Source organism: Pan troglodytes, chromosome 20, assembly GCF_028858775.2.
Source record: "Pan troglodytes isolate AG18354 chromosome 20, NHGRI_mPanTro3-v2.0_pri, whole genome shotgun sequence".
In the NCBI taxonomy this organism is placed as follows: Eukaryota; Metazoa; Chordata; class Mammalia; order Primates; family Hominidae; genus Pan; species Pan troglodytes.
Window position 1 is genome coordinate 58490779 of NC_072418.2, and position 24130 is coordinate 58514908.

General features: G+C 57.9%; 1 protein-coding gene across 11 annotated transcripts; it reads left to right on the plus strand.

The window, feature by feature from the left end:
* The first annotated feature begins 287 nt into the window (after nt 1–287).
* EPN1 (epsin 1) lies at nt 288–21434 on the plus strand. 11 transcript variants are annotated; one of them, XM_063800874.1, is made up of 13 exons: nt 336–429; nt 2040–2212; nt 2544–2575; nt 3518–3847; nt 11050–11299; nt 14522–14646; nt 14949–15023; nt 15519–15602; nt 17402–17705; nt 18361–18471; nt 18626–18712; nt 20393–20650; nt 20815–21434. In XM_063800874.1, exons 4-13 carry the CDS (start codon nt 3620–3622, stop codon nt 21021–21023), a joined length of 1731 nt encoding a protein of 576 aa, XP_063656944.1. In that variant the 5' UTR covers nt 336–429; nt 2040–2212; nt 2544–2575; nt 3518–3619; the 3' UTR covers nt 21024–21434. The 11 variants fall into 11 exon arrangements, with proteins under 11 accessions (XP_063656943.1, XP_063656948.1, XP_063656952.1 ...); XM_063800879.1 differs by having other exon boundaries at nt 18629–18712; XM_063800875.1 differs by lacking the exon at nt 336–429 and adding an exon at nt 746–1048.
* The last annotated feature ends 2696 nt before the right edge of the window (nt 21435–24130 follow it).

The following is a 24130-nucleotide window of genomic DNA, read 5'->3' on the forward strand; positions in this document are numbered from 1 at the left end:
GGAGCTGACCCTCGGCGTTCCGTGAGCTCCCCGCGGATCCCAACTGCAGCGGGCGGAAGTGACGTAGAGGCGCCTAGCAACGGGGCCCAGCGCGCCGGAAGTGATGCCTTCCAGGTTGGCTTGGCTGCGGAAGCGACTCCTGCCAGGGCGGGGTGCGGCACGGGAGGGCGGGGAGCGCGGCAAGCGCGGCAATTTCCGCTTCCGGTCCGTCGCCTCCTTCTGTTGCTTCCCGTCTCCTCCGCGGCTCCCCTCCCCCGCCCGGCTCTCCGCGCCCCTTCTGGGCGGCGGGGCGGCGGAGCCGTCGGCGTGCGGCCCTCCTTGCGTTCGTGCGTGCGCCCGTGGCCCGGCGCACGCCCCGCGACACCGAGGCGGAGCGGGGCAGGGGGCTGACCGCCATGACCCCCCAGAGCCCGGCGTGAGGGGGCCGAGGTGAGCGCGGGGCGGAGCGCGGGGGACGCTGGCCCGCCTGCTCCGGGTGTTCGGGCCTGGGCCGCGGCGCTCGCGGGCTCGCGTCTGGCCAGTTCTGGGTGTCTCTGGCGGCCTTTGTGTCTCTGCTCCTGTGTCGGCCTTGACTGCCCCCGTGTCGGTTGTCTGTGTCTGTCTCTCTCGTGACTGTGTGTCTGTCAGCGTCTGTTTCCTGTGGGCCTCTGCCTGTGCCTGTTTCAGTGAACTTAGAAAAGGGTTTGGAGATAGGAGTGTGTTTGTGTGTCTGTCCCGGGTCTCTTTCTCCTCTGTCTGTCGTGTCTGTGTCTGTCAGGATTTGTTCGTGTCTCGTTGAGTTTCCGAGTTTTCTTTTCCCTAGGTGTCTCTAGCCCTTCCCTGCGGGCTTTTCTGCCTATGGTGCAAATCTTACCCCCGCCCCGTCTTCGCATCTGAGTTTTGCCCCCATACCTATCACCTCCAATCCTGAAGTTTCTTTCCAGGAGTCTGTTAACTTGGTCTAGAATCTGCCCCTTTTCCCCAGTTGTCTGAGTCTCTGGTGTGGTGGTGAAGAGCCCCAGCCTTGGATTCAGAAGCCCGGCTGCCTGCTAAGCTGTGTAATTGCCAGGTGACAGTCTCTATCTCAAAACCTCAGTTTCCTAGTCGTAGGCAATCCGTAGTTCGTAGGCATTCGTAGTTCCTACATCATAGGGTCCTTGTGCATGTAAGTTGAGGTGATGCTTGTAAAGTGCCTGACGGTAGCTGACACATAGCAAGTGTGTAATTACTGGGAGCTCTGGTTTTTATTATTACAGTGCTTAGAGATTTTTACACAGTAAGTGTTAGATATCGCTCGGTTATTGGAGTACTCCTTGGAGAACTTTGCCATATTCTTTGTATTATTTTTAATGTAAGAATTCTCTTTGAATCAATTTAATTTGAAATACAGTCTCATTCTAAGCAGTATCTGAGAAATCTCAGCTTTGATGTGCTAGTTGGGTAATTTTTTCTAATGCACGCCAAATAAGTACAGAGTATTAAGATAGTGCCTTTTCTGCCGCCACCCTTTTGGAAATGTTCTCTGTTTTTTCTCTGATAATAATAGCAGCCAGTGTTATTGAGCACCTACTATCTGTGGGGCACAGAGCCAAGCACTGTATGTACCCATCTTATTTAATCAACAGGCCTGCCAGGTAGGAATTCTTTCATTTCAGAGTTGAGCAAACTGTGTCTCAAGGAGGTGTGCGCTGCAGGTAGCTGATGTGGCCAGGATTTGAACCCACATTTTATATTCTTTGCCATTAGATTCCATTTTTCTTATCTCTTATTTCTCAGCGCCAGGTCTCTTTTTGTTTCTGGGCCTCTTTCTTCCTTGGCCTCCTGCCTCCCTGTCTTCCCGTGTTCTTGTATCTGCTGCTGCTTGTGTCTTTCTCATTGTGTCTCTGCCTAGCTCCCTCTGCCCAGGTTTCTATGTGTCTCTTTCTGTCAGAACTGTCTTCTATTTCTTCTCAGTCCCCTTCTCTGCATTTGTTACATCATCTCTTCATCTTAATGTATTAGGCTGGGGCTGTTTTGGGACTGCGGAGAATTACTTTTTAACTAGCTACATCTGTCTTCAGGTGCCTGGCTTTCTGGCCTGAGTTGGAAGCAGAGGCCAGCCTCTCTCCGTCATCCCTATCTCCCCTGGGCTTACATCATGGTGGGGCTTTGAAAATCTCCCTCTGTGGCTTCTTGGAGCCGCATAGATGGGTGATCAGAGCTGGCTCTGGAACCAGGCTGCTCCAGGAGTAAGGTGTGTGTCCCTGGGCAAGGGGCTGAACCTCTGTGTCTCAGTTTCCACCCTGTGAGGTGGCTATGAATCATGGGGTTGTTTCAAGGATTAACTGAGTTAATACATGTAAAGCGCTGAAAACAGTGCCTGGCATGGGATAAGAGCAGTGCGAGTGTCTGCTGGTGTCATCATCATTTGCTTGACTCTCCTGTTTCTCGTCACCAGTCTCGGGATGGGTTAATTTAATTTAGGTTAATTTGAAAGTACGAGTTTTGGAGTTCAGGTGGGCCTCGGGTTGAATCTGCCCTGCCATTCCTGTTGTGTGACCTTGGTTGAATTATTTAACTTCCAGGAGCCCAGTCTCTGCATGCAGTGTTGAAAAAGGTAATGTCCCTCTTGTGCTGAGCGAGCACCTGGCACACAGCTGGGACCCAGGCAGTGGGGCTGTTAGGTTCCTTATCTCTCCTGAGCCTTGGGCTTCCGCTATCCTTGGGACGTCTGGTCTTCTGGCTTCCCCGGTTCTTCCTGCCGTCCTGGGTTGGCTCCCTGCTCCTGCCCCTGTCTTTAATCCCTTCATCAGCCTTCTTTCCCATGTGTCCTTGTTTCTGCTGTGGATTCCTGCCCCCTCTGCCCTTGTTCCAGAGGTCTCTCCTGCCCTCCCTCTCCACTTCCTCCTTGCATGGTTTACTGAATGGTTTTTCTGGGCCAGCTTCTTTGCTGGGAAAAGCCACATGCAGACAGACATGTTCTCTGCCCCCATGGGGCCTGTGGGTTGACCTTAGCTACAGAGTCAGATAAGAGAATATAAAATCATGAGGGAGACTGAGTTTACTGATGAGGCCCCAGGGATAGGTGACCGTGATGTTTGGGTGTGCACCTGGGAAGTGTAAGCAGAGCCCTTGGGGTGAGTGGATATCCCTGGATGAGGAAGAAGGAAGAGCGCATGGGCAGGACGGAGGGCCTCCTGATGTGCTGCCGGTGTTTACAGGGCGTCAGTTCTCTAGATGACCGCATGGAGCCCCATTTGACAGAAAGCTGAGGTGCAAAAGATCCAGCCCGCCCAGGGTGGCCTTGCCAGGAAGTGCTGAGCCAGGTTGTGGGGCTGCGATCTGCCACTGCATATACTCTGCCTCACTGAGCAGGGGCCCCAGCAGGAAGGAGGCAGCCTGTCTGAGGAACTGAAACATGGATGGGGTTACTTTGAGACCTAGAGGTTAACAAGGGACAGAGCCTTCTGGGCCACAGTTAGGAACTCATCTTTGACCCTGAGGGCTCTGGGCAGGCCATGTCCCATTTGTGTTTCCAGAGGTCCTCTTTCCCTCGCAGATGCGGTGACCTGCCAGCGCCTGCCGCAGCCTTCGTCCGGGAGTCGCCCCATCTCTCCACGCATCAGGGGCCCTGTGCCCCTTGCTGCTGCAGCCGGGCACCATGTCGACCTCGTCCTTGAGGCGCCAGATGAAGAACATCGTCCACAACTACTCAGAGGCGGAGATCAAGGTTCGAGAGGCCACGAGCAATGACCCCTGGGGCCCATCCAGCTCCCTCATGTCAGAGATTGCCGACCTCACCTACAACGTTGTCGCCTTCTCGGAGATCATGAGCATGATCTGGAAGCGGCTGAACGACCATGGCAAGAACTGGCGTCACGTTTACAAGGTCAGCGTCCTGCTCTCCTCCCCGGGCAGGTGCAGGGGCTCAGGTGGGAGGACAGGAGCCCATGTTGTGCACCCTGCCTGGGATGGCATCCCGGTTCTCAAGAGGAACTGGAGAAGAGTAAAATCTCTCTTTTTGTTTAATGAAGGCAACGAGTATAAGGCTAAGAAGTTTGGAGCCTTGTGGTTAAAATCTGTTTTTGAGTGAGTGGTGCGTTCGTAACATTCATGTGCTGAGGAGGCCTGAGAGGGCCCACGGTGCCCATCTCTTCTGTGTACCCAGACACCCAGTTCCTTTCCTCACAGCAGCCAAGTTTCCGCCCTGGGCCCCATCTATGAACGCCTCTCAGGCAGGTGTGTGCTCCCCGTGGCACAGGCGATGCCACGCTGGGGATGAACGCTGGAACGGCACTGTGTTCTCACACTCCTTGTCATACTCAAAAGCCTGCATGCGGTTTGCTGGCATCGATCTGACAGTGGGAGAGACAGGACCGTAGGGATGGAATGCAGATAGCAGGTTGGTGCTCGCCAGGAGTTGGAGGGGAGGGTCACCTACAAAGGGCAGCACAAGGACATTTTGGGGGCAGCGGGACTGTTCTGTGCCTTGAGTGCCGTGGTGGCTTCGTGGTCTCTGCATTTGTCGGAACTCAGACTGATGTTAAAATGAGTGAGTCTTGCCACATGTAAGTTAGACCCCGATTTAAAAAAGGAAGATGAGACTTTATCTTAGACATTGCCTATCAGAATGTAAAAGATTTGCCACTTTTTTTTTTTCTCTTACGACTGCCGAACTTTCAACTCTATGCATTGGTCATAATTTATTTAACTAGTGTCTTGTTGATGGATTCTTTTGAAAAGGATTTTGCAGTGTTTTGCTTTTAAGAATGAGATTGCCATGAATATCCTTGTACCTTTGCTGTTTCTTAGAACTGGAGTTGCCGAGTCAAGAGGCTCGTGCGTGTGTAATTTCAGCAAATGTGGCCAGAGTGCCTTCCATGGATGTGGCCTAGTTGCTGGCTCTGATCCACTGACCACACATGCAGATGGCAGGTTTTGGGCCAAAGGGGTCGTGCCTGTGAGCAGGACTCAGCGACTGGGTTTTCAGTTTGCTGCTCTTGGGGTCCAGGGGCCTTGGCATCCCCACCTTTGGTCTTTGGTTACTGTGTTCCTCGCGTTATGGCAAAGTGGCCAAGGACATGGGCTGGGGCCGGGTTATACTCCCAGTGGCGGGATCTCAGGCTCGTCCCTGAATCTCCCTCTGCGAGGCCCCATGGAGTCGATTCATGTCTGACTTGGGGCAGGGGCTGGTGAGTGTTAGACTCCTGCTGTTGCGGTCCCGTCGGCAAGCATCTGCAGAGGGCCTGCTCTGGGTGTCTTGGTGCACGAGACCAACAAGGCCCCACCCTCATGCGCTTAGACCTGGGCCTGCTCTGGCGGAGGTCCCTGTCCTTGCTGAGCTTTGAGACTTCTGCCTAGGCGAGGGTGGTTCCCTCCACTCACAGATGAGGAGGCTGAGGCCCAGAGCGTTGCAGCACTTACACATGGGAGCAGGGGTTGAGGCTCGTTTCCTGTGACTCGTTTTCATACCCATCCCGACACACCAGGATTGGGTTGAGTCATAGATTGAATCAGTTATTGGTCATTTATTGTGAAGGGCTGGGTGGCGTTTGTTTAGTTGAGAATCTTGGAAAACCCTGGAGGTGCAGGTGAGCCTCTTTGGAGGCAACGAGGAGGGATGGGGCTGGAGGGGTGGGTGTGCAGAGGTGATGAATCCAGAGGGGCCCCAGACGCAGATCCTTCCTGGCCAGTGGCTGGGGTGATGCTGCTGGGGGCAGACACAGAGTGGCCTGTGGGCAGGGCTGGCAGGTGCCAAGGCCTGAGAGTCTGCTGGGGAGCATGTGGTGCTGGCAGCCGGGGTGGACGGCAGGACAGGGCAGTGCAGGAGAGGGGACGTGGCCTCCAGTGCCAGGCGGGGCTTGGGCTGCTTTACTGAGGTATAATTTGCACACAGTGAAACCCAGCCTTTCGAGATAGAGTTCTCTGGATTCTGACAGATGCACATATTTCATAACTGTCATCACAGTCAAGGCATAGAAGGTTTTTGTCACCCCCAAGACCTCCCCTATGGTTTTTGCAGCCCCTCTGGGACTCTCCCCAGGCCTGGCTGTTCCTGCTGTGTCCGCCATCCCTGCAGCATCTCTTGATTCTTGGGACTCTCCTTTCTGTGCTCCCCACAGCAGAGCCTGTAGGATCCCCAGCCCATGTGGCTGAGGACACGGGGTTCCCGCTCCACCCTGAACCACTGGTTCCTCATGCTGGGGTGGGGTTCAGCCTCAGTTCCCCGGGGGAGGGTTGATGGCATCTGGAAACCTGCTTTGGTTGCTGCTTGTGCTGCCTGCTGGACACTGTCCTGAGAGCAGCTTTGTGAGGTCAGCACGTGTCACTGTTGTCCCTGCTGTGGCATGCGCCGATAGCTGAGCATAGGCACAGGGCAGGGGTCCAGGAGGGGCTCCCTGGGTCCACGTCTAGCCAGCGCCTCCCTTCCTGGCTGACCACTTCTATCCCGCAGTCCCCTTCTGGAAGTACGGGTGATGAGGACAACCCCAAAGGCCCAGAGGCCCTGAGCCACTGTGAAGCTGCTACACCCCCTTTGGCCCTCTCCGGAGCCCTCTGTGCTGACCTGTTCTGGCATGAGGGCGAGTCCTCTTGCTTCCCACCATCCCTTCGCCACATGGTCTCACCTTGTCACTTCAGCCCCAGGTGGTGGGTTGTGCAGGAGCAGTCTTTCCACTTTGATGGATGGGGAAACTGAGGCCCAGAGACGGGGGAGGTGGCCTGCCCAGGCTCGTGGGGGAGCTGGGGCTTGGGCCCATCTGTTCAGAGCCCAGGCTGTCCCACCCTGTGGCCCTGCTGGCTGGCACTTTGTGGGTCTTATTGTCCCCGTGGAGAAGGAGGGTGAGCTGTGGGGGCCTTGCAGGCCTGGCTCTGCACGGCCTCCCTGCATTGCCTTGGGGGTGAGTCTTGGTGAGTAAGGGCCGGCGTTTATTTGGTACCTTGTACGTGTAGCACACACAGGTTCTCATGAAATCCACGGTTACCCTGTAAAGGAAGTTCTTTTTCTCCTTTTCCTCTGTTTTCCAGATGAGGGAACTGAGACATAAAGGAGCTCAGCTCTACCTCGCAGGAGGTGGTAGAGCCAAGAGGAGCCCCGAGCCCACCCTCTGGGCCCTGCACTGCCACCTCACTTCTGAGGAATGCAGGGTCTCAGTCTTGGCTTTAAACCAGGGGTCAGCAAAGTACAGCCCACTGGTGAAATCCCACTCACAGCCTGTGTTTGTAAATAAAGTTTTATTGGAACACAGCCAGGCCCATTCATCTGTGGCTGTGAAGTAGTTGAGACAGAGAGTATATGGCCTGAAAAACTGAAATGTTTTTCATCTGGCTCCTTACAGAAATGTTTGCTGATCCCTGTTTTAAACTTTATTTCTGCATTGCAGGATGTCCTTGATAAAGCTGCCTTTAACATTAAAAAGGACTATCATTTTATGCAGTTGCCCACTGCTTTTTGGTTGTTTTCAGAAAAGCAAAGGAGAAATAATGACTTATTTTGCAAACTTTTTTTTTTTTTTTTAAACTTTTTTAGAGACAAAGTGTTGCTCTGTAGCCCAGGCTGGAATCCAGCAGTACAGTCATAGCTCACTGAGCCTTGACCTCCTGGGCTCCAAGCATGGTTGAGGAATAGCTGGGACCACAGGCACACACCACCATGCCCGGCTAATTTTAAGATATTTTAAATTTTTTTGTAGAGATGGCAGTCTCACTGTGTTGCCCAGGCTGGTCTTGAACTCCTGGGCTCAAGCGATCCTCTTGCCTTGGCTTCCCAAAGGGCTGGGATTATAGTCATGAGCCACTACACCTGGCCCACTTGCTCACTTCTAAAATAAGGTTTTAAATTTTTCATTAAGAAGTTGTATACTAAGCACATCATGAATGTATAACACAGCTGTTACGCATGTGGACACCTGTGTAGCCTTCACCTAGAGGGAGGTAGAGGATGCATCCAGCCTTCCAGGTTTCCTCAGGAGACCTGTCTCCCACAGCACTGTGTCTGACTTCTGTCTGCCAAGACTGTTCTTGAGCTTTATATATGTGGAGTCACACGCGTGGTCTTTTGTGTCTGGCTTCTTTTGCTCACCATCACCATCAGGTCAGCAAGGTTGACCGTGCTGTTGCATAAAGCAGTTGTTCATTTATTTTGAGAAAGAGTCTCACTGTTGCCCAGGCTGGAGTGCGTTGACATGTTCTCGGCTCACTGTAGCCTCTGCCTCCCGGGCTTAAGCAATCCTCCTGCCACAGCCTCCCAAGTAGCAGGGATGACAGGCATGTGCCACCACGCCTAGCTAATTTTTTGTTATTTTATTTATTTATTTTTTTTAGAGCTGGGGTTTTGCCATGTCACCCACGATGGTCTTGAACTCCTGGACTCAAGCGATCCACCCACTTTAGCCTCTCAAAGCACTGGGGTTACAGGATTTTGCCACTGCACCCGATTTTATTTATTTATTTAATTATTGTTTCTTATTTATTTATTTATGAGACGGAGTCTCGCTGTGTTGCCCAGGCTGGAGTGCAGTGGCACCACCTCGGCTCACTGCAACTTCTGCCTCCCAGGTTCAAGCAATTCTCCTGCCTTAGCCTCCCGAGTAGCTGGGATTACAGGTACTTGCCACCACGCCTGGCTAATTTTTGTATTTTTAGTAGAGATGGGGTTTCACCATATTGGCCAGGCTGGTCTCGAACTTCTGACCTCGTGATCCGCCCACCTTGGCCTCCCAAAGTGCTGGGATTACAGGTGTGAGCCACCGCGCCCAGCCTGTTTTTTTTTTTTTTCTTGAAACGGAGTTTCACTCTTGTTGCCCAAGCTGGAGTGCAGTGGTGCTATCTTGGCTCACTGCAACCTCTGCCTCCCAAGATCAAGCGATTCTCCTGCCTCAGCCTCCTGAGTAGCTGGGATTACAGGCGCATGCCACAATGCCTGGCTAATTTTTTGTATTTTTAGTAGAGATGGTGTTTCACCATGTTGGCCAGGCTGGTCTCAAACTCCTGACCTTGTGATCTGCCCGCCTCGGCCTCTCAAAATGGTAAGATTGCAGGTGTGAGCCACCATGCCCGGCCTTATTTATTTATTTTTAAATGGAGTCTCAGTCTGTCTCCCAGGCTGGAGTACAGTGGCGTGCTCTTGGCTCACTATCACCTCTGCCTCCCTGATCCACGGGATCTTCCCACCTTAGCCTCCTGAGTAGCTGGGATTACAGGTGTGCACCACCACGCCTGGCCAGTTGTTTTGTGTTTTTAGTAGAAACAGGTTTCATCATGTTGGCCAGGCTGGTCTCGAACCCCTGACCTCGGGTGGTCCACCTGCCTCGGCCTCCCATAGTGCTGGGATTATGGGCGTGAGCCACCGCACCTGGCCTCGTTTCTCTTTTATTTCAGTGTATGTGGTAGTCCCGCTCTGTGAGCGTGCCATAGTTGATGTATGCATTTCACTGTGCGTGGGTATTCGCACTATTTCCTGCTTCACAATCTTTTTAGCTGCGATACCAAAGTCCAGAGAGCTCTGGAAACAAAAGTATTTCATGATCCGTTCGGCACAAAGTCTGACCCAGACTGAAGTGAGGTCGTTCACATGGTGTCTGTTGGTCCCACAGTAGTGTGGCTGTTGGCACGACTCTGCCCGGCGCGTTCTCTTATGTGTTGTATGTGCGTTATTTTCCTGGTCTGAACTCAGGAAAATTCTGAATTCCAAAACACAAGGGCCCCAGGAGTTCTGGACCTGGGACTGCCTCTTGGCTTGGGGTGTGATAAGGCATAGCAATGGCTTACCTGCTTTCCTTTCTTTCGTGTAAATACCTTGAGGGCCGGTTAAAGACTAATCTCTGATTACACTGTAAATACTGTTAACACACCTTTGAAAGGCCTTGCCAGAGCTAGGTCCAGCTGCCTCAGAGGGTGAGGAGATATGAATGGCCCTGGCATCTTTCCTGGCAAATTTCTCCTTGGTTCAGACGGAGCTTAGCTGTGATAGCTGACTCTTCCCCTAGGAGCCCTGGGTGGGTTTCTGTGGCTCTGTGAAGGCCCTGGAATCCCCTGCAGAATCAAAGTTGTGCCTTTTTTTGAGGTCAGTGACCAAGACACCCCCTGCAGAGCCTTAAGGGGGCCATGACTCCTCAAGCCCAGGACTTGAGCCTGAGCTAGGGAGAGCCTCAGAGACCTTGGTCCCCCCGCCCCCACTATTAATTTCAACTTGTTGAAAGGGAGTTTGTTTTCGTATTATAAAATACAAACATACCAAAGGGTGCAGATTGAACGATAATGTTCCCTCCGCCCTGTCCTTTTGCTCCTGGTGGTGTGGAACCTGGGTGCCCCTCCCAAGAGAGCCCAGGCCCTTGCGTGGATCTCTTCCCTTCTTGCAGAGGTGATAAACTACTGCTCCAGGCTGTTAGTACCAGCGTGAGGTTTTACAGTCAGAAATACACATTTCAAACTAGTACTAAGACCCCCTTCATTGTGATTTAACTAATGTGGTTTTCTTGGCCATGTTACTTTAGATTTTAGTTGTAAAGAAATAGACAGGGCTCCAGGATGCCAGGCGATGCCCACGGTGGCTGTGGTGCCTGTAGCTGCCATTTCCTCTTTTATTTGGATTGAGATGGAGCTCCTACACTGTGCAGCCCCCTTCATATCACACAGTTCAGTGGCCTTCGGCCCATTCACAGTGCTGGGCGACCACCTCTGTCCAGCTCCAGAACGTCTTCATTGCCCCAGAAGGAAAACCCATAGCCTTCAGGTGGTCCCTCTCCATCCCTCCCTCCACCCCTGGCAACCCATAATCCACTCCGTCTCTCTGGATTTGCCCATTCTGGATGATTCACGTCGATGGAATCGTAGGCTGTGTGGTGTTCTGTGCTGGCGTCTGTTGCTGAGCGCAGTACCTCCGCGGCTGGTCCCCGTCACAGCGTGGGTCTGTGTTCATTCCTTTGCATGGCCGTGTCGTATTCTGTGGGGACAGATGTGTGTCCACCCACTGACAACAGGTGGGTTGTGGGCCTTGCACCCAGTCAGCCGCCCCAGAGCCTGTGTCGCAGGCAGTCTCCGGCCCGCCTTGTGCCCGGCGTGCTGACCGGGCATCCCTGTGCCCACTCGCAGGCCATGACGCTGATGGAGTACCTCATCAAGACCGGCTCGGAGCGCGTGTCGCAGCAGTGCAAGGAGAACATGTACGCCGTGCAGACGCTGAAGGACTTCCAGTACGTGGACCGCGACGGCAAGGACCAGGGCGTGAACGTGCGTGAGAAAGCTAAGCAGCTGGTGGCCCTGCTGCGCGACGAGGACCGGCTGCGGGAAGAGCGGGCGCACGCGCTCAAGACCAAGGAAAAGCTGGCACAGACCGCCACGGGTGAGTCCCTCCCTGCGGCCCCTGACGGCCTAGAGTCTGTCCTCCGCCTGCTGCGGCTCCCGGCACCCAGCCGCCCACTGCTTTCTCTCCCAGCCAGGAGGGACCGAGGCATCCCCCTTTGCTTCTCCTCACCTGGGCCCCTTGCTCTGGTCTCACTTGGGCCCTTTTTTTCCCTTAGCACCTCCCATGCAGCAGCTCTAGGACCCTTCCTGCCTCTTGCCTCGTGCCCCAGGGCAGGCCTAGAATTGGGAACTTTTATTCCGCTCCCCCATAGGCTCAGGGCCTGAGGGTGATCAGTGCTGGGGACAGGGCTCTGAGGGGACACGCACAGTGACCCCCGAGGGTGCTGTCCTTCTCTCTGCGCTGAGATGAGGGGAACATCGGAGAGGCAGAGGGGGGCCTGAAAGAGGCACAGAAGGAAGGCCAGAGCCAGGGCCTGCAGGTTGCACCAGGCATCTGGGCCTGTGTTAGGAGCCTTGACAGTGCCTTCTGGAGGTGGAGGACTCATTCTGGTGGGTGGTGACCAGCACCGAAAACAAAACTTGAAATAGTGCATCCCACATCGTCAAGCCAAGATCTGTCCCACGAAACATTTCCAGTTATGTGATGGGTGTGTGGGTCTCGGACTGTTCCGGGAAGTGTGGTCTATGTTGGTCGGGGGCTCACAGCCGTGAAGAGGCTAGTCCGGCTGCTCAGGACTGGGAGGGAGGCTGGAGAATGTCTGCCAGGCTCTTCTGCTCTCCAGGAAGAGTGGAGGTGCCTCAGTTAGTGGGGATACGTGGGATGGGGAGGGGCTGCTAGAGCACTGCCTTGGAGGTGGAGGTGGGTCAGCCAGGCCGGTGCAGACAGGAGGAAGGGCCTGTGACCCTCGTGGGGTCCGGCTCGAGGGACTAGACTTGTTTGGGGAAGTCTAGGCCTTCTGTTTGGACGGGTCTCATTTGGGATCACCTTTCAGCACCCACGGGGAGACATGGGTGTGACGGGGTGTGTGCGGCCCTGCCTGGGACTCCAGAGTAGGGACCCACGAGCCGGTAGATGGCGTGAAAGCAGAGAGAGAGTGAAGTGGAGGGAAGGAGGCCGGTGTGGCGTGGGAGTGCTCAGAGCCAGGGACACCAGGAGGGAGTGTAGGTGGCAGAGAGGGGCTGGTCAGCTCGAGGCAGGCAGGCAGGCAGGTGGGTGGCGGGGTTGGGGTGGACGGAGGAGGGACATTGGCAGTAGCTCGGAGGAGAGTGGGAGCCTCAGGTAAGAGGCCTGAGGGTGGGACATCCTGGCTCGGGGGTTGTCAGACTTTGTGCAGGGCCAGAGCTAACGTCCTCTGCGTTGCTGGCCACGCCTTCCCATCCCAGCTGCCTGGCCCCGTCTGCTGGCGGTTGCTGGGAAGCAGCTGCACCCCTCCGACACTCACCAAGGTCTCCGAAATTTGAATTTTATGTAGTTTTCACGTGTCTTTTTTAAGACTTTTAAGTTGTTATTTAATTTTTTAAGGGTGCTCTGAATTTTCGCCCATCTTGGTGCATTCTTTTCATTTTTTCCAACCATTGAAAAATGTAAAGGCCTTTCTTAGACCTTCTCAGGCCAGCTGTGGCTGCCACTGTGGTGTGCTGGCCCCTGTCTTGGAGTGAGTTGTGTGGAGGGCTGTGGCTGGGGAGGAGGATGGGGGCAGCTAGGGAGTGCGCCCTGAGACCCTCAGCGGGCGGGGAAGGGCCTGTGGTCCCCGGGCAGCACCGAGGCTGGGTGCTCTGGTAATGGGAAGGCCCGGGTGTTGCTGGCTGGGTGCCAGTATTACCTGTGATGTAGGAGGTGGGGCCCTCAGGGCTGCTGGGCATTGGATTTAGCCACCACCAGGCTGGGGGGTTAGGGGCATTTGCAAGGTAGAGGTTGGGCAATGGGGTGTAGATTCCCAGCACTCACCTCTGAGAGTCCCTAGAGCTTAGGAGGAAGTCGCAGGGGCAGGGAAGAGCAGGAGGGGCCACAGGGGTGTGGTCCTCCCTGTGCGCTGGCCTCACCTGTGCCCCACGCTGCCCTTCCATCTGCCCATCCCCTCAGACGGCCGCTTACCCACCCAAGTCCATCAACCCCTGCTGGTTCTCTCGTCCTTTCCTCACTCATAACCCCAGATGGTCACCCTTCGGCCCCGCTTTGCCGCCCACATGCTCCCTGGAGCATCCCATGCACTCAGCCCTGCTGGGCATACCACACGGGGGCCAGCCTGGGGGCCCCTGGACCCGGTGCAGGTGGGGCCGCCAGACAGCTGCCTGCTGCGGCTCCGGGCAAGGGGAGCCAGGGCCTGCTCATCAGGGAGAGGCCTGGGCCTGGGGAGTGGGTTGGGTGGGGACACAAGTACAGGACACAGGTGCAAGGCGGCGTCTTGGAGCTGGAGCGGACAGAACTTGCTGACCAGTGCACAGTGGTTGGGAGGGCGGGGCAGGAGAGGCAGGGTCCGCCCTGGGGCTTCGGAGGCTGGGGCGATGGCCCTGTGCTCGGCGGGCCTAGGGCCTGGTTGGAGCCTGTCCTCTGCACGGTGGAGGGGGCAAGGGTCCACAGGCCTTGGGGGTGGAGAGAACAGTGTCAGGACAGAGTTTGAGGGTAGGCGGGGTCGCTGAGAGGATGCTGCAGTGGAGGCCGGGGATATCTCAGCACCCTCCTGGAGGGTCTGGCCCTGCCTTCCTGTGTCCTCTCTCTCCCTTCCCCTCCTGCTCCTGGAACCAAGGGCTCCTCGCTAGCCCACTCCCTAACCCTGACTAGGCCTTAGATCCCGCTGTCTCAATGGATGCTGTTCTCCCCTCTGAATTCCAGTTGTTCCCTGCCAGAGCTACCATTCTCAACAAGCCCTGGAAACAGGCCTGGGAAACCTGGGAGGAAGGACCTCCCATCCCCCACGGGCCCAGGGACAGACCCCAGGCACGTGGAGAGTCCTCGTGGTGGCAGGGCTCAGAGGTTCCTGGGGTTCCCCACCTGCTTATCAGACCGACTTTTGCTCTGGTCCTTCCCTGATGCCTGGCCCCTCCCGTGGGTGGGGCTGCCTGCATCCCCACCCTTCCTCCTCTGAGCACCTGGCATCTGGTCTCCGCCTCTCAGTCCTAGTCTTGGCCTGCAGAGGTTGTAGGGTGGGGGACTTGGGGGGTGGGGTTGGACACAGAGGCCCCCGTCTGTCTAGGCTATGGGGTTTCCTGTCTCTCGTTCCCTGGTCTGGGTCTCACGCGTTTCTCACCCGCCCTCCAGCCTCATCAGCAGCTGTGGGCTCAGGCCCCCCTCCCGAGGCGGAGCAGGCGTGGCCACAGAGCAGCGGGGAGGAGGAGCTGCAGCTCCAGCTGGCCCTGGCCATGAGCAAGGAGGAGGCCGACCAGGTACTGGGCGTGCAGCTGGGGCTGTCTGTCCGCCACCCGCCTCCACGCCTCACTTCAGGCTCCCTCCCAGCCAGGCGTGGGCCTGGCCCTCACTGTCACTGCTCCACATGCTGTCACTCGTCTCCTCCCCAGTCCTGCCTCATCCTCACCCTGCCGTCCCTCTGCGTGTCGCTCTCTGCCTGTCCCTCACTGGTTCAGGGACCCCCAGCCCTCTCTTTCTTCGGCTCTATCTGACCCTGGCTTTGCCTCTGACTCTGCCTCTGGCCCCTCCCGCCATGCCCCTCACACTCTCTCTCCCCCAGCCCCCGTCCTGCGGCCCCGAGGACGACGCCCAGCTCCAGCTGGCCCTTAGTTTGAGCCGAGAAGAGCATGATAAGGTCAGAGCAGCCTCCCTGTCCCTGCCTCTGCCAGGGGCTCCCCTCAGACCAGCCCCGTCGCCCCTTCCTAAGTCACCCCCCACCATCCTGCTGGGCCCGAAGCCCACAGGCTCACGCGTGTTCAAACCTCAGTACCTTCAGCCGTAGGATGTAGGACCACAAGTCAGACAGAGCCTGGGTGGTGGCCAGCACAGCTGTGCCAAGGTTGCTCGGGTGACCAGGGTCCCTTCCTCCCCCCAACGCAGGAGATACCACCGAGGCGGGTGCCCGTCCTCCCCGGGTGCCCCAGCACAGCACCCCACTCCCCTTATCCCCTGTCCCACCTGACCTTTGACCCAGGTGCCCCATCCCCATTTCATACATTGTCCGCATCCCATCGAATCCTTCAGCCGCTTTCGTTGGGGTGGGAGGGGTTGCTGGGGCTTCCAGGCTGAGGCGGCATCTGCCCGTGGCTCACGTTCTCATGTCTCCCTGGCCGTGCCCGTGCCCCAACAGGAGGAGCGGATCCGTCGCGGGGATGACCTGCGGCTGCAGATGGCAATCGAGGAGAGCAAGAGGGAGACTGGGGGCAAGGAGGAGGTGAGCGGGGCTTGTTCTGCCCTCCCTGGCCCCCGCAGGTGTCCGTCCGTTCCATCGCTCATTCCTGCATGGCCAGGTCCCTGGAGCAGAGACTGAAACACAAGGTCCTGGAGCTGGGCACCGGGTTTCCAGGCTTGGTCGGCCTCTCTGTGCCTCTCCCTCCCTGCTGGGCTGAGGCCGGTGACTGACCAGGCTGCCCTGCGGCCACCTCCTGTGGTCAGCACTGGCCATCCCCCTTCGGGCTGAGCACCGTGAGGGCCACCACCGGCTGCCACAGCTGAATGGGGAGGCCCAGAATAGGCCAACAGCCTGGCATGGCCACAGGGAGGAGGGTGCAGGGCTCGCCCATCTGTCACACTTTGTCGGGCACCTCCTTGGTGCCAGGCCGTGTGCTGCACACCCAGGGCCTGTTGGTGAGCGAGGAGGCATGGTCCCGCCCTCGCGAACAGTGTTTCTGTGGTGTCCCCGTGCTCTGCAGCTGAGTAGCAAACCCTCCCACGACCTTGTGCTTCCAGGTCACGCTTCAGTACTTCTCTGTGACGGGCCCGCTGGCTGGTTGTTTCGTGTCATGGCTGAGGTCACTCATGCCTCTGGGCCCAGGGTGTCCACACTGGCCTTGCCCTCCAGCCTCCTCCCCTGGCCTCTCCCTGGTTACTAGTCTGTCCCGAGTGTCCTCATAGCACAGTAGCTGCTGCTGCCACCCCCCAGGACAAGCTCGTCGGGCTGGGTTGGAGTTGCCTCGTCAGCCTGTGCACTGCTATTGGTCTCAGCAGGTCCTGAGGCCAGCCCAAGTTTGAGGGGTGGGGACAAGGCCTCCTCTCCATGGGAGGCGGCAGACAGCTTGTGGCCATAAGTGATCAGGCACAGTGGGACTTTCTTGGTAGACGGAAAGCCTCTTTAGGTTGGCCTCGGCCAGGGGGTCTCTATCAGTGTCCGCCACAGCCCAGTGACCTGAGTAAGGGCTGCCCTGCTGGGGGAGCACCAGATCTCACCCATCTCTTCTCCTGCCCTGCCCTGGACTCAGCTCTTCTCCCCTTCCCATCCCCCCCGGGGCCTTTGCCTCACGGGTGCTGACTGGAGATGTGTGCATGAGTATGTTGGGGGCATCTGCACGTTCTGAGACGGGCTCTGGTTAGCTGGGCCCGTCGTGTGCCCACTTCCAGAACACAGGACCATGCATGCGTGTGCGTGCGGCATGGGAAGACACGCAGTGCGATGACTGCGGGGTGACAGTGGGGCAGTGAGCGTGGGAAGGCCTGCAGCGCGATGACTGCGGGGTGACGGCGGGGCAACGTAGGGGGCATCATGAGGGGTGCTCAGGTTGACCTGAGTGGGTTCATGGGGGGCTTCCCAGGGGAAGGCATGGAGCAGGGGCTGGCCAGTCTGGCTGAAGAAGGCACGGTGGGCAGAGGGAGGATCGAGCTGCTTCGGGTCGAGTGAGGGGAGGGCTTGGCCTCCATCCTCAGTCAGGGCCGGGCAAGGACCTGGGAGCAGGTGGAGTTAAGGGGCTGCCCTGCTGCAGTGTGGAGAATGGATGTGGGGCAGGAGTGGGGCTGTGTTGGGGCTCCCTGGTGGTGCCCTGGGGTGGGGTAGGTGGGCAGGGGTGGGCCGACCCCAGGACGGATGAGGAGGGAGGGCAGGTGGTGTGTTTGGGGCTTGCCTCCCTCTCACCCCTTATGGATGGCTGCTGTCTGGACACCCAGGGCCTGGCCGCCTCCCCCGCCACGGGCCCCAGCTTGGTCCCTGTCCCAGGCTTCCCACCACTTCTTCATGCTCCTTCTCTTCTCTCTCCCCCACAGTCGTCCCTCATGGACCTTGCTGACGTCTTCACGGCCCCAGCTCCTGCCCCGACCACAGACCCCTGGGGGGGCCCAGCACCCATGGCTGCTGCCGTCCCCACGGCTGCCCCCACCTCGGACCCCTGGGGCGGCCCCCCTGTCCCTCCAGCTGCTGATCCCTGGGGAGGTCCAGCCCCCACGCCGGCCTCTGGGGACCCCTGGAGGCCTGCTGCCCCTGCAGGACCCTCAGTTGACCCTTGGGGTGGAACCCCAGCCCCTGCAGCTGGGGAGGGGCCCACGCCCGATCCCTGGGGAAGTTCTGATGGTGAGTGCGTGGCCCACTTGCATGCAGCCCCTACGCCTGTGTGCACCTGTCTTTGGTTGACTGTGCCCTTGGACAGGGACAGATCGAGCCAGTGGCGCCGGGCAGTGGTGGGGCGTCCTGGGTGCAGGGGAGGGAGCAAGGGAGGGGGTCAGATGAGAGCCCAGCACAGGGCGTGTGAGATTGTGCCTTGGAGGACATGGGGGGTGTGCTGTGGGGAGGGGATGGCAGCTCAGCCGAGGGGCAGAGAGGCTGTGGCCAAGGCAGAGCCTGTGTGACGTAGGCATCTGGGGAGGGCGGTGGGTGGAGCTGGGAGGGGGAGGGCGGTGGGTGGAGCTGGGAGGTGCAGGTGGAGAAGGGGCCTGACACCCAGCTGGACAGGGGAGGGGTGGCGGAGTCGTGGGAGCTGAGGGAGGGCTGGGCAGGTCTGGCAGAGGCTGCGGGGAAGCCCCTCACCCCAGCTGGGGTCCCAGGGGCAGAGCCTGGCAGAGAAGCCCAGTTGGAATTTGAGTGTTTGTGCGGGAGGCCGGGTGGGGTGGGCTTCCGGGGGGCAGGGGGGCTTTTGCGTGAACAGCCACAGATTCGGAGGCAATGGTCCTCCCTAGCCATCTGGGCAGTCAAGGTTGCCAGCCCCTCATGCTCTTCTGTCCTCACCCAGGTGGGGTCCCGGTCAGTGGGCCCTCAGCCTCCGATCCCTGGACACCGGCCCCGGCCTTTTCAGATCCCTGGGGAGGGTCACCTGCCAAGCCCAGCACCAATGGCACAACAGGTACTGGAGTAGGGGTGGGAATGGAGCCCCGGGTGGGAGTGAGTGGGAGAAGTTAGTGTTGAGTGTCCTAAGGGAGGGGTGGACGCCTGGACTGGAGGTGGGGGCTGAGGCGGGGCCCCAGGGAGGGGCTGAGCAGAACATCCTGACCCCACAGCAGCCGGGGGATTCGACACGGAGCCCGACGAGTTCTCTGACTTTGACCGACTCCGCACGGCACTGCCGACCTCCGGGAGCAGCGCAGGTGAGCCCCTGCCCTCCTTCCCAGTGGCCAGAGAGAGCCTCCCCTAGCTCTTCGGGAGCCCCGTCCCTTGCTGTCTTTGTCCCACTCCAGGCAGGGCCGGCTGGACTTAGGGATGAAAAGTTCAGTTGGGTAGAGTGGGCCAGAACCATCCACCTGTCTTTGAAAGAAGTGTGCATCTTTATTTTAGAGAAATTGCAGACTTAGAGAAAAACTGAGACTTGTTCTCAAGGTTTCCCACCCGAATGTTGACCTCTGACCCGTCTCTGCCTCCACGTCGCTTGAGTGCCTTGCAAACTCTCCAGGTGTCTCAAAGAACACGGACTGTCTTGTCCTGTGCAGTGAGCTGCGTGGACAGGGGTTTGGAAGGCAGCCGAGGCTCCCCTTCCGGGTCGCCACTCACCTGCTGGTGGCTCCTGGGCTGGCCAGGGTGCGTCCTCATGGGTGCTGCCTTTAGCTGCCCTGGCTCCTTGGGGTTTTCAGCTGGCATAAGCCGGCGCCCATCGCCGGTGACGGGCCCATCTGCTGAGTCCTGAGTGGCTCTTCCGTCAGGAGTGCCCGAGGTCATGGTGGGCCACTAGTGCTTCGCCGTGGCCCTCAGCTGATACCTGTCTGTCCCATGATGAGTCGGGTCAGCCTTGATCTCTTATTTTTATTTTAAGTGAGCTGTACTGAAGAGCAGGTTGTGGTACAGAAACCTGTTTCCACTGATGAAAGGCTGGCAGCTTGCGGGGAGTGAGCTGCACCCACGCTTCCCTCCTCTCATTATCTAGGTTAACATAGAGCAACCTTCCAGCATGCAGTTTTCCTTCTTTTAGGCCCTTTTTTGTCCCATACAAATGTGTGCATTTTTTCAACATTAGATAGAATTCTTAAATCTATTTAAAAAGAAAATCAGGCCAGGCGCAGTGGCTCGTGCCTGTAATCCCAGCACTTTGGAAGCTCGAGGTGGGTGGATCACCTGAGGTCGGGAGTTCAAGACCAGCCTGACCACCATGGCCAAAACTCCGTCTCTACTAAAAACACAAAATTATTACCCAGGCATGGTGGCGCACGCCTGTAATCCCAGCTACTTGGGAGGCTGAGGCAGGAGAATCGCTTGAACCCAGGAGGTGGAGGTTGCAGTGAGCTGAGGTTGCGCCATTGCACTCCAACTGGGGAAACGAGCGAAACTCCGTCTCAGAAAAAAAAAAAAAAAAAACAGAAAATCAGACCTCCAGCCAACAGACGTCTTCACGCTGGCCCGGAACACGTGTCTGTGCTGTCTGTCCACTTGGAAGCTCCCTCTGGGGCTGTGTACTCAAGGAGCGTCTGAGGGCAGGCTCCTCTGAGCCTGGAGGCACCTGTGAACAGGCCCCCGCTGCCTTCCCCCGCGGGCCTATAGACCCTGGACGGCCCCACCCTGAAGCACTTGCTGCCCTCTGGTTGTCAGAGGGTGACACCTGCTTCTGTCGTCCGTCTTGTGTTTGCTCACTGGAATCAGACCCACCTTAGGGGAATCTGGGCTGACGTGAGGTTTTGGCCTGGGCAAGCGATGCTCCCGCTCTGCACCTCAGTTCCTCCTTCCCGAGGCCTCTGGGCACCGGGCTCTTTGAAGCGCCCCCTATGATGGCCTATACTGCTCCCGGGTTGGAGCCTCACTGCTGTCTGCCCTGTCTGAGCCCCTCTCCCGGCTCCTTCCAGGAGAGCTGGAGCTGCTGGCAGGAGAGGTGCCGGCCCGAAGCCCTGGGGCGTTTGACATGAGTGGGGTCAGGGGATCTCTGGCTGAGGCTGTGGGCAGCCCCCCACCTGCAGCCACACCAACTCCCACGCCCCCCACCCGGAAGACGCCGGAGTCATTCCTGGGGCCCAATGCAGCCCTCGTCGACCTGGACTCGCTGGTGAGCCGGCCGGGCCCCATGCCGCCTGGAGCCAAGGCCTCCAACCCCTTCCTGCCAGGCGGTGAGTGTGGGCCCATCACCTGCTCAAGTCCTTCCTGTGGGTTCCACCAGAGGAGGTGCCTCACGGGGCAGGGACACTTCGCCCTTTGCCTGCACGTGCTGGATGGACACAGGTGGGCTGCGCCACTGACTCCACTCCGTGTCTCTGGTTTTCTCTTCCTGCAGGAGGCCCTGCCACTGGCCCTTCCGTCACCAACCCCTTCCAGCCCGCGCCTCCCGCGACGCTCACCCTGAACCAGCTCCGTCTCAGTCCTGTGCCTCCTGTCCCTGGAGCGCCACCCACGTACATCTCTCCCCTTGGCGGGGGCCCTGGCCTGCCCCCCATGATGCCCCCGGGCCCCCCGGCCCCCAACACTAATCCCTTCCTCCTATAATCCAGGGCGGAAGGGGGCCTGGCTCCATCCGGCTGCCCCATTCTGGCTCCCTGGGAGATCAGTGTTGTGAGTGCATGTGAAATGGGGGATCCCCACCCCCAGTGCCCTTCCCCTTCCTGGGGCCCACTCACACTACACCCTCTTCCTTTCCCACCCCACCTCCCCGGAGAGAAACTGGACATGGGGCCTGGGGAGGGGAGCTGGCCAGAGGAGGACCCCTTTCCCGTGGCATTAGAAGGGGGAGGGGTGGCTGGGGCCCCCACCCATTCCCCCTCCCTCCAAACTCCCAACCCCCAGTCAGTGTTTGAGCCTCCTTGTTCCCCTCACGCACCCCCTCACGCACCCTCGGTGAATCCTTGGTGATGATTTTGGCAACTTTGGGAATAAATGGCAATTCCCACGGGCTTGGCACCCCCAGATTCCCATCTGTGATTTCGTGTGTCCCCCAGAGCCCCTTCATCCAGGGACCCAGGGCTCAGGTCCCGTCTCTCTCGGGGGTGGCTGGGAACCAGCCCCTCTGTCTCAGAAGCCCTGATTTCCCTGACCCTCCCAGGTCAAGGGATGGCTGGGTTGAGGGTGGACGGTGCGAGGCCTGGCAGAGCTGTAGCCCACACAGGTCCAGATGGTCGGGAGGCCACTCGTGGCCAGACGCTTCCGGTGCAGGGGGCCTTGCTCTTGTGTTGAGGGGACAGCAGGATGAGGTCAGAGAGTGCACTGGGGTTCAGGGAGGAGAAGAATCCTGAGAGATGGCACATGTGCAACACAGGTCACCGTCGCCATCGCCCGGGCCCACCGCAAGCATCACTAATCCATCCCTGCACTCCTGGAAAGCCGGGTCAGCCTCTGCCGGCTGAGCTGAGTGGACCACCAGGCGCCTCCTGGTTGTCCTCTGTGTGCTGTTGTTCTCTGTGTGCTCTTGTCCTGGGCTGGACCACACCTGGTGAGACTCTCCGGGAGAATCCTCGGGCCGCCTTGTGAGGGGGGTGTTGCTGTCATCTGCAGGGCTAGGTGACAGCTTGTTGCAGGCCCCACAGCCAGGGCCTCAGGGATGGGGATCTGGCTGTGTCTGTTTTAAGCAGAACAGGCTGTTCTTCCATGTGGAGTCTCCCTCCGTGATCCCCTGGGGTCAAGTCCTGACGGCTGGGTTCGCTCCCTCAGTGACTCTGACAGCTCTTGTCTCAGAGGTGCTGGGGTGAAGGCTGTGTGGGGCCAGGCCCCTGGGGTCAGACTTCTTGCCCCTTCTGCCCGGGGGATGCTCTGGGCTCAGGGTGGGGCCAGACAGCTGCATCACAGGGACACTTGTTATGGGTCGGGGTCCAGGGAGCATCCAGCCAGTGGAGTGTTGGAGGCCACTGAGAGGGACATGACTGCGGTGTCCGAGCAGCGTGGTGGCCACCCTGTGTGCCCACTCCCTGGTGGACAGACCTACGTCACCTGGGGATTGCAGAGCAAAAGGAGTGCTATTGGGGTGATGTGAGGTTGGGGTTCTGTTTCTTGCTGTGAATTGGGTCATGACCTGTGTCGGAGCGTTCTCTGGCCTCCACTTGCCCCTGCAGACCAGGGTGTCTGGAGGGTTGTGGGGGGCTTGATGGAGGAATTGCTGACCACACCATGCAGGAAGAGGTGGGTTCCAGGGACACAGGAACTTTGGGGTCAGCTGGTTCCAGATTCAGTTGCAGAGGAGCATCCCCCTTGCTTAGCCAGGGAGGGGAAGCCCTCTTCTCACACCCGGCCTGGGTATGTTGTGGGAGAGTCATTTCCCAGGAGGAAATGGGGACTGTTACCAGGGGAGGGGGTGCTGTCCCCAGGCAGCAGCAAGCGTCCCTTACGCTTGGGCTGTCCGAGACCCTGCTGCTCTAGGCGGTTGTGATGGGGGAGCCCCACAGGGCACAGAGAGCCAGCTGAAGGCGGCAGCTCTGGGTGGGATCGCAGGGAAAGGGGAGGCGAGCCTTCCTCTTGCCAATCTTGGTCTCCCCACACGGTCATAGCTCCTGGGCCCCTCACTTGTCAGACCCTCCATTCACCAAATTAAGGATAAGTTTCACGATTTTGCACTGCAGAGCCTGCACTCCCTTTCTCTTCAAAAAAGCAGAGGAGGAAGATAAAATGATACAGTTGGGTTAGTCCAGTGGAGGGGTTAAAGGTGTGAGGCTTTAATTCTCCCCGCCATTTCCTCATTTGGCAAAACAGAGAAGACAGGATTGAAAAACAAGACAAAAGCCCAGAGGCTTGCACATAAATTTGGGGCTTAATTACAGCATCTTTGGCATCTTCTTTTCCCTACAGTGCGAATTACAAAGTAGCACCACAGATCTCGTGTCTCCTACTTTATTCCTCTTTCTAGAATATTCCAGCCACCAAAGTGCTCAGCAGGAGCTGCTGTGTAGGAGTCCCCCATGAGGCCCAAGCACCTGAGCTTAGTGACATGCACGGTTGAACGCTGGGAGAATGCTGGGAGCCTGCTGTTGTCCCCGATTGAGGGTTCACCCCACTGTGTGTGTATCACTCTTCTACAGCAGATGTGTCTCTTTCCCCACAGTGGGATGGCGAGCTTGTTAAATGGCCGTGAGGAAGACTTTATTCAGGACCATCGAGACAGGTACAGGTACCATCAGTGGATGGAAAATCACTAAGAGCAAACCTCAGGGGTCCGGGGGTTTTCGGCTAAACCCACCTAGCAGGATTCTTGCTGAAGGCAGGCCAGGGTGATCACAGATCACCTGGGGATGGTGGAGGCTGAAGAAGCCTATCAGATGTGAGGGTGGCGGGGGTTGGGGGGGATGGCGGCGGGGTTCATTTGCTGAAAGGATTTTACAAGGGCATGCACGGATGGGCCTAGGAGGAGGTTCGGAACTCTCAGGTTTGGCTAAGCAAGAGTCATGGTGGTGCTCCTGGCTGGCTCTCAGGAGCAGATGTGCTTCTGACCCGGCGTCTTCCCCCAGAGAGGGCTGAAGTGGAAAAAACCCACAGAATTTCTCCCTGGGACAGGTGAAGCGATGGGGCATGGGACATTCCTGGGTCTTGACTCTGTTCAGGGCCTAGGGGTTGGGTGGGGAAGGCACTTGAGGGAACCTTCCTGGAGCCCGTAGGAGCTTCATCCAAGCTCC

What these genes read in the sequence shown, in the direction of transcription:
- EPN1 (XM_063800873.1), top strand. Translation starts at nt 3,620, where the DNA reads ATGTCGACCTCGTCCTTGAGGCGCCAGATGAAGAACATCGTCCACAAC. An exon ending in GCTGGCACAGACCGCCACGG is followed by an intron (nt 11,300 to 14,521) that starts GTGAGTCCCTCC and finishes CCCGCCCTCCAG; the next exon opens with CCTCATCAGCAGCTGTGGGC. An exon ending in GCAAGGAGGAGGCCGACCAG is followed by an intron (nt 14,647 to 14,948) that starts GTACTGGGCGTG and finishes TCTCTCCCCCAG; the next exon opens with CCCCCGTCCTGCGGCCCCGA.